We start from the raw sequence: 16140 nt of genomic DNA on the forward strand, positions 1-16140 counted from the left end.
TAAGCATCGTAAAACGGGATCCAGTTATCGATCTCACCATCAAAGGTAGGCAGGTTGATCTTCGGTAGTCGGACAACAGACGAGGACACGTGAGGGGAGTGAGCGGAGGACAAAATGGTGGGTTTGTTCAATGTGAGGAAGTCGCGCGCAGTACAACTCCTCTATTTCATTACGGCTCTTGAAGAACGTGTCCTTAGTTTCCGCCTTCCACATTTCCACCTCAATAGAGACATGCACAAATCGGTCGTACAGCTGATTCAACCTCAGCAACCTCGACTCGATATTATTTTTATCTATCTCGGCAGATAAGACACTGAAGACTTTTACTTTACTTTTGCTGGCTCTACGTCCTTCAAGACATGACCTGCGCCACAATGTTACGCCAACTAACTAAAATTGTGTGCTTCGTGGCCTTGCAGTTAGCGGCGTCAGTCGTCTAGGCGTTCTGTGCCACGGGGTGTGGGTTCGATTCCCGCTCCAGTCGGTGAAAACTTTTCGTCAAACGAAAAGTTCATCGCTGGGCTACTGGGTATTTCGTGTTGTCCGTTTCCCAATGTTAGTGATCGTTCAGTCTGTGCAGCCTATGTGCTGAAGACGGTGTAAATTGTCTTTAAAAACTCGGTCCATGGCTGCTAACCTCCAATTTCTCGAGCGCCAAGATCCTGCTCCACTTGGTCAAACCACCTAGCTCGTTGCGGTCCCCTTCGTCTTGTACCAGCCGGATTTGAGGTGAACACCATTTTACCGGGATTGTTGTCCGGCATTCTCACAACGTGTTCCGCCCATCGTACCCTTCCAGCTTTGGCAAGCTCGTGGTTCATTCTTCTCCTCCATACGCCGTTCTCACATACTCCGCCGAAGATCGTCCGCAGGTCCTCTTCGAGCATTGTCCACGTCTCATGCCCGTAGAGGACTAGGTCTTATCAGCGTCTTGTACATGGTACACTTAGTACGGAAGTGAAGTTTACCAGACCGCAAGGTCTTGTGGAGTCCGTAGTAAGTGCGAATTCCGGCAATGATACGTCTTCGATTTTTTCTGTTGCGGTTGTTATCCGACGTTATCAATAATCCGAGGTAGACAAATTCGTCCACCACTTCGAACTCATCCCCGTCGATCATCACGCGTCTGCCAATGCGAGCTCTATCGCGCTCGGTTCTTCCAGCCAGCAGATATTTCGTCTTCGACGTATTTACCTTCAATCCAACCCGATCTGCTTCACGTTTCAGCCTGGTATACTTTTCAGAAACCACCTGGAACGTTCTTCCGACAATGTCCACGTCGTAAGCAGAACAGATGAACTGGCTGAATTTATTGAAGCCCGTGCCCCGCATGTTGAAGCCCGCCCGTTTCATAACACCTTTTAGAAATATTGAACAGGATCCAGGAAAGACCATCGCCTTGTCGAAGTCCTTTGTGTGTTTCAAACGGATCCGATAATGCACCCGATATCTTCACACAGCACTGTACACTATCAATCGTTGCCTTGATCAGTCTAGTCAGTTTCCCGGGAAAACCATTCTCGTCCATAATCTTCCATAGCTCTTCGCGGTCGATGGTATCATAGGACGCTTTGAAATCGATGAATAGGTGGTGCGTAGGGACTTGATATTCGCGACACTTTTGGAGGATCTGTCGTCGATCGCCCGTCCACAAAACCGGCTTGATAACTTCCCACAAATCTGCTTGCCAGTGGCGATAGACGGCGGAAGATGATCTGTGAGAGCACTTTATAGGCTGCGTTAATAATGGTGATCGCTCGATAGTTCTCACATTCTGACTTGTCACGCTTTTTGTATATTTTTAGGTGTTCATCGTAGTGCTCCTTCCACCCTTCAATCACCTCACGTTCGTCCGTCAAGATACCTCCACTCCATCCATACCCCGGCACATTTCGGCTCGCGGCACAAAGCCTGTAGAACTTACGTGTTTCTTGAGAACGATACAGCTGCTCCATCTCTTCACACTCCAACTCTTCCAGGCGGCGCTTTTTATCCCGGAATAGATGGGTTTGCTGTCATCGCTTCTGTTTGTATCGTTCCACGTTTTGACGGGTGCCTTGCTGCAGCATCATCGCCTGCGCTGCATTCTTCTCGTCCAAAACCGTCTGACACTCCTCGTCGAACCAACCGTTCCGTCGATTTCCTTCCACGAACCCAATGGCACTTTCTGCTGCGTTGTTAATGGCTGCTTTGAGACTACTCCAGCAGTCCTCAAGAGGGGCTTCGGAAGGCTCTCCCTCTTCCGGCAACGCTGCTTCAAGGCTTTGCGCGTAATCAGTTGCGACTTCAGGTAGCTTGAGTTGTTCCAGATTATACCGTGGCGGGCGTCGGTACCGAATGTTGTTCACAACGGAGAGTCGTTGGCGCACTTCAACTGTCACTAGATAGTGGTCCGAATCGATGTTTGCGCCGCGATAGGTTCTGATGTCGATAATGTCCGAGAGGTGTCTTCCATCAATCAAAACGTGGTCGATTTGCGATTCAGTCTGCTGGGGTGATCTCCAGGTGTACCGATACGGGAGGCTGTGCTGGAAGTAGGTACTACGTATGGCCATGCTTTTGGAGACGAGAAAATCAACCAAGGCCGTTTTCGTTCGTCAGCTGGTGAGCACTGAACTTCCCTATAATCGGTCTAAATTCCTCCTCCTGGCCAACCTGAGCGTTGAGATCTCCGATAACGATTTTGACATCATGGCGTGGGCAGCCGTCGTATTCACGTTCCAGCTGCGCGTAGAAAGCATCCTTATCGTCATCGTCACTTGCTAGGTGAGGGCTGTGCACGTTGATTATGCTGATATTGAAGAAATGGCCTTTGATCCTCAACTTGCACATTCTGTTGTCGATTGGCCATGGCCATGGTGCACCACCTAATCACGCGCCTCTGCGTTTCGCCCATCACGATAAAAGCTTATGTACCGTCGACCCTTTCCAGCAAACCTCCTGCAGCGCTACGATGTCAAACTTGCGGACCCTCAATAATTCGGAAAGAATGCGGGTACTTCCCACGAAATTGAGAGACCTACAGTTCCATGATCCGAGTTTCCAATCGTTAGTCCGGTTTCAATGCCTGGGTCTATGCCGATTGTTCCGGCACGAATCTACATTGTATGCTTCCTGTACTGATGATTTTTACGGCTGGCTTGTAAGGCCTGCACCAACCCCCTGTCTCACCGGAGGATCATCGTGCACAGCACTGTTTAGAGTCCCACGCTGGCACTAGGACGATGATCTGTTGCTCCTAACATGGAGAACAGACGCTGTTTTGAGCCGACCCTAACATGGAGAACAGACGCTCTGATAAGCTACACCCTCAGAAGAGAGGAGCCCCCCTTCCCTGTCACCATGGTTGGTTACCCGATCTTCTCTACGGTTACTCGTACCCCAGGCGGCACCACGGGGAGGTAGGGATAGGAGTTACTGGACAAGAGGCTAAGGACCACAAATGGGGTCTATTTTATACCTGCAGGTACGCGAAGTACCAATGGTACGCATTGTCCAGACATTTACCACCCAAGACACCCCCCCCCCCTCACTGTTGAAAACCAGTCTATTTGTTATTTTATATGTTTACCTATTTTTTACCAAAAAGTACCCAGCTAAACTGTCAACGAATACGAATTTCTGACAAAACAGATTTTTTGTGGAGCAGCATTAGTAAAAAAAGAATGTAAATTTGATTATTTACAGAAATCTCCAAACGATTCAAACTCAATTATACGGTGTTGTCCAGCGGAATTGATGTTGAAATATTTTTTTCATATCGTCAACCAAATGATGGGAGTTATCAAAGTTTAAAATTTCTTATTCTGGTATAATTTTAATAAAAAAGAACAGTGACGAATAAATTTTAATAATCCAGTGTCCTGTACCGTAATTTCGGGTGAAATTGATCATTTTCCACGGTTTTTCTGGTCTGTTTTCTATAATGTTAACAATACCAAACAAATAAATGCAGGAAAACAAGTACGAAGGTGAACCTCATCGACTCATGTACCGAATTTTTTTAACAACTGTCATTTTAGTGTTAACAAATATCTCTAAAATAAAAAAAACAGGGGATCTCATCTCGGGGTGAAATTGATCACTTGTCAATGCCATTATTGTTAGTTTTCAAAACAACTCTACATGATAAATTTGAGCTCCCTGAATCCGAATATGCTTGTCAAATTCTTAACAATGCAATTTTTATATAAATAACGAATAGTCAAATTTCAAGAATTACATGGAAAACGCCTGAATGTATGCAATTTCCTGAGGAATTCAATGATATCTAAAAGATTTTTTTTTTCTACCATATGAGCTAATTGGTACGAGTTTTGGCGATGAAATCTGGTTTGGGGATATATCTCAAGCATCTTCACAAACTATCAGGTTTATACCATGTTCAAATCCTTGCTTAGAAAAAGAAGTTTATAGGTGTTTGTCAATACTACAGCGTGCATGATTTTGAAATTTTACATTATTTTCATAGTAATAAACATTATTTAATGCAAAAAACTTTACAACACACAATGCGACAATAGTTACAACAAACAACGTTCATTTACTGCAGCTTACATTGCTATTTGTGCTCCATTACGCATAAATAAAATCGTGTGATACAATGATCAATCTCACCCTTCTGATCAATTACCGTAAATTCGGGTGTAATTGATCAGTAGGGTGAAATTGATCACCGTGTCACGTGATTTTATTTCTTACTAATAGTGCACCAAATTCATTGCAACCTATAGTAAATGAACGGTGTTTGTCATAAATTATGAATATTTGTGTATAGTGGAGTTTTTTGTGCCACAGAATGTTCATTTTTATGAAAATAATGTAAAATTCCAGAATCAAGTTTGGTGTGAAATTGATAGCCATCTATAAACTTCTGGTTCTAAACAAGGAGTTGGACATGGTGTAAACCTGAAAGATTGTGAGGATGCTAAAAATATATCTTCAAAATAGATTTTACTATCAAAACTCTTACCAATTTGCTCGTTTTGTTGAAACATTTGATTTTCTGCTACAAAGTAGAGAAATCCTTTGGAAATTGCCTACTTTTAGGCGTTTTTTGCAGTATTCTTGAACTTTAATTATTGATTATTTCTATAAATATTGTCTCGTTAAGAATTTGGGAAGCATATTTGAATTCAGGAGGCCCAAATTAAGTATGTAATGTTAAGTTCATAACTAACAATAATCACATTGACAAGTGATCAATTTCACCCCGAAATGGGATTCCACGATTTTTAACTTTAGAGCTGATTTTTGGCACTAATATCACATTTGTTAGAAAATTTCGGTGCATGAGCCAATGAGGTTCACCGTCGTACTTGTTTTCCTGCATTTAGTTGTATGGTATTGATAAAATTTTAGAAAGCTTACCAAGAAAACAGTGAAAAATGATCAATTTCACCCGAAATTACGGTACACCCGATTTTACGGTATGTTTCTTAATACCGATTGTACCAAAAATTCATGTGTCCTAAACAAAGGCGCGGGAACTCGGTAGGACAGACAGGACATCTTCTTCTTCTTCATCGTGTGGCAGATACGATGATACTCTATGCCCAGGGAACTCAAGGAAATTTCCATTACGAAATGAACCTGGACAGACCGGGAATCGAACCCAGACACCTTCAGCATGGCTTTGCTTTGTAGCAGCGTACTCTAACCACTCGGCTAAGGAAGGCAGGACATACTACGCTCAAAAACACATGGGTAGGACAGTCAAAGGATTCAAAAAAACGAACAAAAAATAACAAAGATTAGCAGAAAGCTTGAAAATCAATTAAACTATTTATCATCTGTTCAACATTCATTAAGGCCGTACTTATTCTTATGAAGGATGGAAGGCAAAAAGTTTTTCGTTGTTTTCTCATGCATAGTGAAGCGTAATATGTTTTATGCATGACCCCCAGAAGTTCTGGCTCGCTTGAAGAACGATTGAAAATATCTATAGTGATATTTCTGGAACATCCTAAGAGAATTATAAGAAGATTCTTGAAGAATCTTTGTGAGAAATAATGGGTTAATATTAGATCTGCCATATCGTGTTATATAAAACACGTGTGTGGTGGTGGTAGCGATTTCCAAACGTGCGATCACTCTTGATCAGGCATTGCAGAATTGGGTCCTAAAATTTTCAATGAAATCTTGTTTTTATTTAATAACACGAAAAGGCATGTTACTGCAACTACTTTAGCAATTTTTCCCGCTCAAATAATGGCTATATCATGTTTAAACTTTAATTTAAAAATTTGGTCCATAAATGAACCTTGACACTTTTGATTATGTTTGACGTTCGCTTAGTCGACAAAAACACCACAGGGGTTTTAATTCGACCACTGGGGTTGTTCCTATCTGACATTTCGTAAGGGACACGGAAAACAAAATACACCCAAAATTTGAGTTTAAGCCAAAGGATGTGACAAAATCTAAAAAAATGTTTTTTGGGCTTAAACCAACGGAAAACATTAGAAAATTGAGTAAACATGTGTTTTTGGCCTAAACTTAAGCATTTGGCACTAAAATTGGGACAGGGCTTTAGGACCCTATTCGCTCTCTTTTGATTTTGAAGCACGATCAAAGCAAGCGAAGAAAAACATTCCATCTGTTGCGGTCTATGATCGACAATGTATCGCAAGTTGTAAGAAGTCTGATAAATAGGAGCAGCGAACAAGAGCCCCAAAGAGAGAGAGATGATAAAATCCGTTGGGGGTAGGTGTTTTACTTTACTGGCACGATACACAATCCCCGAACTCCCGATAGCAATAGTGCCCCCCAAGTTTGGAGCGTATTTAAAAGGGTTTTATCATGCGCTGCTATCCCCCCGATCTGATAAAAGTTGTAGCAGTATATGATAAACAGTCTTTCAAAAAGTGCTGCATGTTATGATAGTTACAGAGTGATTCTCTCAATTTTCTCAGCATTCAATCTCTGCTCTTGATATAATCTATCAAAGCAGTGCTGCAGACCTTGACGATTTTCAAAGCAATACTTAGAGTAAATCATATATAACTCCTAAAGCACCCTCTCTAATAGTTTTTGGTAGTTTTAGAGTATGTTTTTTGATTATTGTAGCACGAGTTTATGTTAGTCACGCTTAAGGAAACTGGGGGTAATTTGCCTATAGGGAAACCCTCGATTTGGACAAGTGTTTTGTACATATCTCTGTGATTACACGTCCAATTGAAACTCTTTAAGCCGCATTCGAAAGGCAAAGAGTTTTTCTTACTTTGTATGTATTTTTCCAAAAACATTTTTCGAATTTTGTATACTAAATTTTTACTTAAAGTTGTGATATTTTTCAAAAAACGCATTGAAAAATCATATTTAATTTCCTCAGCATTGGGTCGACCAAAATTTTTAATCAAAGTGTCATTAGAATCGTAATCTTATATTCTTTGAAGAGACCCCACGAAGTTTTGGCGGAAAAATCTAGAAAGTATTCAAAATCAATGAAACAGTCAGTCAAGTCATCGTGCAAAAGTTTGGGTTCACCCCTCAGTATGATGCAAATCGTGCAAATGTTTGGGTTCACCAGAGAAGCACGCACATCATTTTTGTCAATATCTCTGCCATTTTTCAACAGATTTCAATAGTTTAAAGTTTTTTTGAGCGCAAATGATGGCGCGTACATGATTGGTTTGAGATTTCACAGATTTAAGTAAGTTCAGGTGAACCCAAACTTTTGCACGATGACTTGACTGACTGTTTCATTGACTTTGAATACTTTTCAGATTTTTCCGCCAAAATTTCGTGGGGTCTCTTCAAACAATATAAAATTACGATTCTAATGACACTTTGATTAAAAATTTTGGTCGACCCAATGGTGAGCAAATTAGATATGATTTTTCAGTGTGTTTTTGGAAAAATGTCACAACTCTAAGTAAAAATTTAGTATACAAAGTTCAAAGGATGTTTTTGGAAAAATACATACGAAGTAAGAATAACTCTTTGCCTTTCGAATGCGACTTAGAGAGTTTCAATTGGACGTATAATCACAGAGATATGGACAGAACACTTTTGCATGTTTTTTAGGAGGTGAACCCAAACTTATGCACGGGAGTGTATGTTCATGTTTATGTGTTTTTCTCAAGAAAATCGTGACAACCTATAAAAAGGGTTTTCGATGTTTTCGTAGCAATTTTGTGAGATTTTCAATGTCATTTTTTAAGACGATTAATTTCTGAAATTATCGCCCAGAGCCAACTTGTGCAGTGTCATAGTTCATATAACATGCAAATACATATGTTAAATTTGTCCTTTAAAAAAAGCTTATTGAAGGACGTAAACTTCAATCAACTCGATGGGTAAAACGCCCACCTCAATTCCATAACACCTAAACTGCCGTTTGAATTCAAATTCTTCCAAACGTAATGCCACAAGCAAATTGGAACCTTACAAATGCACATTTTTCGCTGTTTTCAGACCATGGGTAAATTACCCCCAGTCTCCCTACTATTTCGTTTTTGACTAACGGTCGTTCAGTAAAATATAAGAATAATTTCAATACCTTTCTGTAAAGAGCATATTTTTTTTCTCTAGAAGAGAATTGCTCTCAGGTGCTGTCAGCTCAATCGAAGATGGCGTCGAAACAGCAAGCACTCCGCGAGCGTGTTGCAAGGGAATCTGGGGTAATATGTACCCTTGAGGAAAAAGGACCCTACGGTGGCTTTTAGGCTATTTGCGAAGTAATCAGGATTTTTTTACCTGGGACTGATAACAAGAATTTTTAAAATGCGATTTGACTTGAAAAATCTCACGAAAAATGTCTCAATGTTTCAAATATATTCGTAGAAACCCTGAAAAGTCGTTTTGCCCCGGGGCAGCATATGTCCTCAGATACCCATACGGTTTTATCTTATGTGCCAAAAGAAAGAAACCCGACCAACTTGCCCCAGTCCCGTCCCATTAAGTATTTTTTTGGGCTCCCTCAGTGCAGTACAAAAATAATTGGCGCGCCAAGGATCCGAAGCAGTTGACCACGAGGATCCGGAAGATGGATGTCAGTGCTGTCCAGTGCTCGTGAGAGCATCGCGACTAACTTGCGTCGTACGGCTGATCAGTGCCCCTTCTTCAATATTCATTGGCGTTTTTTTTTTTTTTTTTGAAGAATAACCATTGTTTTTTTATAAAAAATACTAATTCGTTATAAAAAAAACTTTTTTTACTCTATGACTGAAGAAAAATCATTTTTAACGAACACCCGTTAATCATCGCACGCTATGTCTGAACTAGACGATTATAAAAATCGAAACATTGGATTTTTTTCTCGCTAGAGATCAGTATTTGGTCTATATTTTCATAATCGGAAGGTTTTAAAATATTCATCGGTGATATTTTTTCCATATATTTTGTATGGGCAGAAATGCATCGAAAAGCGGGTTTTTCGAGGGTTTTAGTATGAAAATTAGCTAAAAAGTGGAAAAAATAAAATTTCACCGATGAAATATTTAAAAACCGTCTGAATTTCGAAAATATAACTCAAATACTGATCGCTAGCGTGAAAAAAATCAGATGTACATTATTATTATCTACTGGTTCAGACATAGCGTGCATCGTACAAAGCAATACATCATGTTGAATTTAAAGGCTTTTGATTAATTTATTACGTTTTTTGCTTCTTTATTTTCTTCCTGGAGTTAAGTCGTAACTGGAACAGAGCCTATTACTACGCCTAATTAATGGTATATTCATGAGTAATGGCACTAATGTATTACACCCGATTCTGTTTTTGCACGGGGGATGCGTACCGTGCAAAAAAAGTTTTCAGTTCAAAATTTCAAAAACCGTGCAAAAAAAGTTACACCATTTCTCGACGTTTCATGCAAAAATAAGGTTTTGGCGGAAAAAAAATGTATGGAAACTTTTTTTGCACGGCTTCAGCATTCAAAAAGCGATGAACTAAATTAACCTTTAAATGGTGAAACTGCAGATTACAATCAAGATAACGATCCAAAATTTTTATTTCAAAAGAAGGAAAACGTTACGGACACATATAACAAGGAAAAGGGGCTGAAAATGGAAAAAAAAAAATCTTGAAGTAGTTTATAGACGGTCCCTTTGCTAATCGTAATTTAAAGTCGTCCATTACAGTGGAACCAATAAGCAATTCCATCATTTTGCTCTTTCGATCTTCTGAACTTTTGAAAAAGGTTATGGTATGGGAGATGAAAGAAAAATCGTTTATGGAAAGAACTCAGTTTTTCCGAGAATGACCGCCTGGCTCGTCAGGTGCGTGGTAGTGGCCTTGGGTGTGGGATTAAATCGACAAAAATTTTAAATTATTTTCCATTTCTTTGTGCTTTCTCCCTCTTCAAAGGGGTGGTTTTTGTGATCGGAGTAGAGTAGAGTAGAGAACGACAGTAAGACGAAACCATTTGGCGAGCCCGAACTGCCCAGTAAGGGAGAAATTGTTGGCATACTCGAAACGTGCCAACCAGCTGCCTTGGGGGTGTTACACTTGAAAATGTGATGCAAAAGGATGGAAGATGGGAGAACAGCTTTTTGCTTGTTGCTATTAGAATTATTTCTTTTTTGTTGGCGTAAGTTTATGCAACCGAAATGGTTATGCTGACCAAACAGTATTCTTGCGATGCATTTGAGATTCCGGTGTGTTGAACACAAGAGAAACCAGTCTTTCAGTTTTTTTTTTTTTAATTTTAATTTCAAACTGTAGAATAAATCCTACCTAAACCGAACTAAACGATTTTCATTCTTTTTTGACTATTTTCAGGCATCTTCTTGCACATTTGGAAAAATCCTCCGCACTACGATATCTACAGAACGATGATTGACAAACGGCAGCTGATCATCTACCTGCAAGCCGTGGCTGACGAGTTGAAGAAGATAATCGCCCTCCCATGCTACAACTTGACACCGTCTCCAAGTCCTCCGCCTTCGGCTATACGCAATTCAACGGATTCAGGCTCCACTTCAACAGCTCCGTCGCCCATTGGAACAACTCATTTAACATCCTCAAAAGCGCGCACACGATTCCGATGGTCTACGGAGCTAAACCGAGAGCTGATGTTCTGTTACTTCGTGGTTTCTAAAGGTGGTCTGAACCAAGTTGGATATCGCAAACGGTTACACGACATGTGGTGTAATCGCCAAGGGGCTTACGATTATCTTACCGAGCAAAATCTCTACAGTCAACTACGAAGAATACAGCGAGATCATTTGCTATCGGATGACACCTGTCGCAAACTTCGGTCCGAAGCCAGTGAGTACGAGTTCGACTATCACTGTTCCCAAACACGTCCGTTGAAAATTTCCGATAAAAACAGGAAAGTGTTCCGAAAACTTGCTAAAAACTACAGTCGTATGAAAGAACTTCACTCTATCATACGGGCTCTGAACTACGTGAACTCGGTTATAGAAATGAAGTTCAATGCCAGCAAGGAAATCGACGTGTTAGCTATGAAGAGGGTCGTTCAGGTGTTGGAAGAAACGATTAGAAACAGCAAAGACTCTCCAAATATAAGTAAGCATTTGAAGAGCTTCTTAAGTTTTCTTGTTCCAAAATACTTATTCAGTGACACGGGAATACGCCATCACTTGTCACACTGTCATGAAGATTTCGCATCCTTCATTAGGGCAAACGAAGAAAAGCTAGACTATACCGCGTTGCATCGAAATCTTAAGATTATAAGAGATCTCTTATTGTACGTACAAAATCTAGAATACATCTTAGCCATTAAGACCCTCATGAATCGCTTGTACAACAGTAAATGCATAGAAGAGATCAAATCCTACTACGCCTATCTGTTCCGTAACAACTCTAGAGATTTTTGCAAAGACCTCGAGTTCGCTCCATTTCTTCTGCTGGAGATCAATTCGATTGTCGATTCAATAGTTCAGTATCAACGCGATGCTGGTATAAAACCAAGCGATCGCCTACAAAAAATCAAACTTTTCATCCGGAAAGAAATCGATAGTTATAAAACGTTGCATCAGCAATTCAGCAATACGATCCTCATCATCGACTGCATTGTGTCCAAGATAAAAACGAACCATAGTCACGAAAAGATCCGTCATTTAGCTCGATCACATATGCGATCATTTCAGCTCGATCGCAAGATCAGTCAATATTTTCTCAATCAACTGAAATCCCAACTGTTACACTACCTGTATGACGATCTTAAATCTATCGACAACGAAGAAGTTCAATCGAATTCAATACTTTTGGCACTGAGAGCTGTGTTCGCAATCGATAACCACGAATCGAGTGACTTAGAGCTGATGAAGTCGTTCAAAACAATGTTCACAGATGACTTCATGACCATGATCGATCGCCTCGAAACAAAAACTGGACAATCGTTCAGCTTCTTGCGACAAGATCCGACATTTCAAAAATCAAAAGACCATCCTAACAAAAGGTATGATCTGCTTCGTCAGTGTCTTACCAAGCATAGCATCACTCTAGATGTATCGATCCTCGACGAACTCAAACAAGAAGACAATCGTTGCGCCGAAGATAAAATAAACCAAATGCAAAGCCTATTTTTAGACCAGAATATGAACTTTCGAGTGCTGAATCGAATAGACGAAATAGCATTTGAAATGATCATGTTGGAAGCCACTTGGGCACTGTCCCCGAAATTAATGAACAATGCCGAAAGTCTGCTAAGCTTCGTCCCTGTTTTGACGGGACGAAATCTGAGAAACTACCTCTCACACGGAAGCATCACCTACGAAGTACTCGTCTCCAACATCAGCTTCAAAACTGTCCTGCAAAATGCTCTGAGTATAATCAAACTGTCCAAGAACATCATTTCCGAGATCTACGAACGATACAGCTGGGACTTTAGCGATCGTTTAGAGTGCCTGACGCATCAAACGAATGTTCTAAACAGTTTGCGGTTCCAGCATTCCTCCCAGATATGCGATACAATCAAACGTGATCAGTATCTGATAGGAAAGGATCACTTGAACCATGGAATCGTCGATCACTTAGTACAAACGCAGAGCTGTCTCCTGTTAGGACACCTTCTAGATCTGGAAAGTGAACATGTTTTACTGAAAACACTTTCCCATCAATTAGGCGAGATCAACGTCATTCCGGCTGGTGGTAAACTGCATGAGTTGATCGCAGAGGCTCCCGCCCGAATAAGGTTCTGTTACAACCTTGCGCTGCTGAGCAACGAAGAGGACATTCTTTTGAAAGTTGTGGCTGACTTCGGCTACGATCACATCGATGCAATCCCTATGATATTCAACTTTGACAAATTGTTCATCAGCCTGCTGGAGAACCACCCTGATTATGATGTGAACACGGATTCTAACGTTGAGATTCTTCACTATGCGGTACTTTCCGGCAACGTGGAACTTTTGAATCTGCTGTTGGATCAGTGTAATGATCTGAACCAACGAGACTTGTACAACCTTACCCCACTCGACGTAGCATGCAAATTGAGCAACCTTGAGATGATCAAAACTTTAACCAACGCTGGAGCTAGATGGTACAGCAATAGCCTAAGTCAATACACGTGGTTGTTCCTAAACAACGATTATGAAGCGATCGTATTCCTGAAGAACAACGATCTGCTGAGCGAGAAGATTACACGAGCATGCATCAATCTCTTTCTGCAGTACTGCGATGATGACAAGGAAGAGATAGTAGAGTTTATGTTGAGCTGTGTGGATTTCAGCAATCTCTATGCGACGGCAGCCAAGTACAGGAGAGTTCACGTACTGAACTACATGATCGCCAATGATGAACGAGTGAGAGTCAATATCAACCGGAAGAATGCCAGAGGACAAGCAGCAATTCACGTGTCCTGCACGAGTGGGTATCGAGAGATTGTTGAACTCCTTTTAGCGAACTACGGAAGCGTCGATTTACAAGATTCAACAGGCAACACTTCGCTGCATCTAGCTGTTCAACGTGGAAGTATCGCTATCGTAAAACAACTCCTCGCACAAGACGCGAAAATTGACATGGAGAACCAGATGAGCAAAACTCCATTGGACTTGGCTGTGCAGTTAGGCAATGTTCGCATGGTTAAGCTTCTACTCAAACGAAGACAGCTTGTACGAGCTGTCCAGATATCTAGTTCACTCAAATCACTTGAAATTCTACATCTTTTGAAAACGGTGAGTGCACAATACAAATTAGAGTCGGATGCTAGCAATAGCGCATTAACCCTACTTCACCGTGTAACTGATGAGGGCAGATTACAAGCTCTCTTACGTTACTTTGAAGTAGATGTTCGATGTTCCAAATTCCTGGATACTCCACTTCACATAGCATGCTTGATGAATCGTACCAAACTAGTACGCGTGCTGCTTCAAAATGGAGCGAATACGAGCCTTAAAAATTGTGATAACCTTATACCACTCCATCTAGCAGTGACCAATCGGAATGCTGAGGTAGTTAAACTGTTGATGGCCGAACATCATCAACTGGATCCGAGTCATGTCAATTCAGCTCTATCAATAGCAGCCCGGAAAGGCTTCCTGGATATTTCGAACATTCTGTTGGAGTGTGGTGCAGACATATCGGTAATATCGTGCGTTATGAATCGCCCGGAGCTCTATCTACTCCACTCTGCGTCACGACAAGGCTATCACAAAATTTTACGCTTCCTACTGCAGGAAAGATGTTTTGAAGTGAACGCCGAAGACTCCAACGGGCTAACTCCTCTACTCCACGCCGTTATAAATTCTAGCATCCAAACTACAGAAATTCTTATACAATTCGGAGCAAATGTAAATCATACGACGAAATTTGGTCAAAATGTTCTGACCTTTGCCACCATGCACGATCACCTTGACCTGGTACGGTATTTCGTGAACAATTTCCCCAGCGTTATCGATTACGTACTGAGTGAAACAACCAATCAGAACAACTGCCTCCACATTGCCGCTCTGAAGGGATCGTACGAAATGGTCAAATACTTTGTCAAACTTCACTTGGACCGATGCTATCACCTGAACGCACAGAACCAAGACGGCTTCACAGCTCTTCATATTTGCGCCCAAACCGGCAATGAGAAGCTCTTCAGGATCCTTCTCGATAGCGGGGCTGATCCAATGATCCCTCTCGGCAATAGGCAATCGATCCTGCACACTGCCGTTTCGAACAAAAATTTGAACATCGTGCGGATTGTGCTGGATAGAGCACTGATCGATCGGAATGCTTTGGATGATGACGGTCGATCGGTTCTGCACTATTCCGTCTTTTCGAAGGAGGTGTCCATAGTCAGGGAAGTTCTGAAGATTCGTGGGTTAAACGTAAACCAGCAGGATAGCGCAGGAAACAGTGCGCTCCACTTGGCGGCCGAGTATCAGTACGTAGATATCTACAATCTCCTGCGAAGGCGAGTTGACAATGAACTGCGTACGTACGAAGGACAGAAACGTGCAATAGATGTCTTGCTGAGGAAGTAGGGTGCAACACTCGTAGGAAGTTCTGTACAGAAATCCCATGTCTTCGAAAAAGAAATTGTTGTGTTTTTAGGTTCAAGGAAAATCTTTAGAGCTGCAGGTGTCGTGTGAATTTGTATAAAATATTCTAATAGATGTGGTGTAATACTAGAGGTATCTTATAGCTACATGATTGGACAAACTAAACATAAATATTAGCATGTGGTGCCAGATGAGTTATATTAGCAAGTTCATACAACATGAATGTGAAACTGAAATTTCGGAATGAAACCAAGCTGTCACTTCCGGTAGGCTATCTGTTGTTTGACTTTACTAATACTAGGCGGCCATTAGAGCTTGTTAATAGCTGAATTCGTCCAGGGTTTATTTCGGGAATATTGTATAGAATTGTTCAGAAATCACTTCAATAAATCAATCCAACTTGAATTTCGACGTTGCGCGTATATTGTCTGTGCGATACCGCCGCCGATGGATGGGGATTTAAAATGAGAGCAGCAATACTCAAAATGTAGTTTCAAGAACTTATATTTTGGGTAGTCTGATTTTTCCGTGTTCGTTCAAGACTGTCTCAAAAATATGTGATGATGATGTGATGTGATATAAAGCCACCACCAGTGCAGGACTTGCCATGTCGTACGGTTCCTCTTAATAGCAAGATCAAGGTGCTGGACTATAAAATACTCTCTAATCGGTTGTATGAAGGGCCAAAATGGAGTGTGGACCCATAAGTACTTAGACCTATGCGCAATCCACTTCAGG

General features: G+C 41.1%; 1 protein-coding gene across 3 annotated transcripts in view; it reads left to right on the forward strand.

Moving 5' to 3' along the window:
• LOC5573933 overlaps window positions 1–15807 on the forward strand; it is a 155651-nt gene extending 139844 nt beyond the window's left edge. For all 3 annotated transcript variants that reach the window (XM_021847681.1, XM_021847682.1, XM_021847683.1), the window contains exon 3: window positions 10727–15807. In XM_021847681.1, the coding sequence (XP_021703373.1) occupies window positions 10727–15384 (4658 nt within the window). In that variant the 3' untranslated portion in view covers window positions 15385–15807. The remainder of the gene's footprint in view (window positions 1–10726) is intronic.
• Window positions 15808–16140: the final 333 nt, after the last annotated feature.

The sequence above is a fragment of the Aedes aegypti genome, chromosome 2 (assembly GCF_002204515.2).
Source record: "Aedes aegypti strain LVP_AGWG chromosome 2, AaegL5.0 Primary Assembly, whole genome shotgun sequence".
Lineage (NCBI taxonomy): Eukaryota > Metazoa > Arthropoda > Insecta > Diptera > Culicidae > Aedes > Aedes aegypti.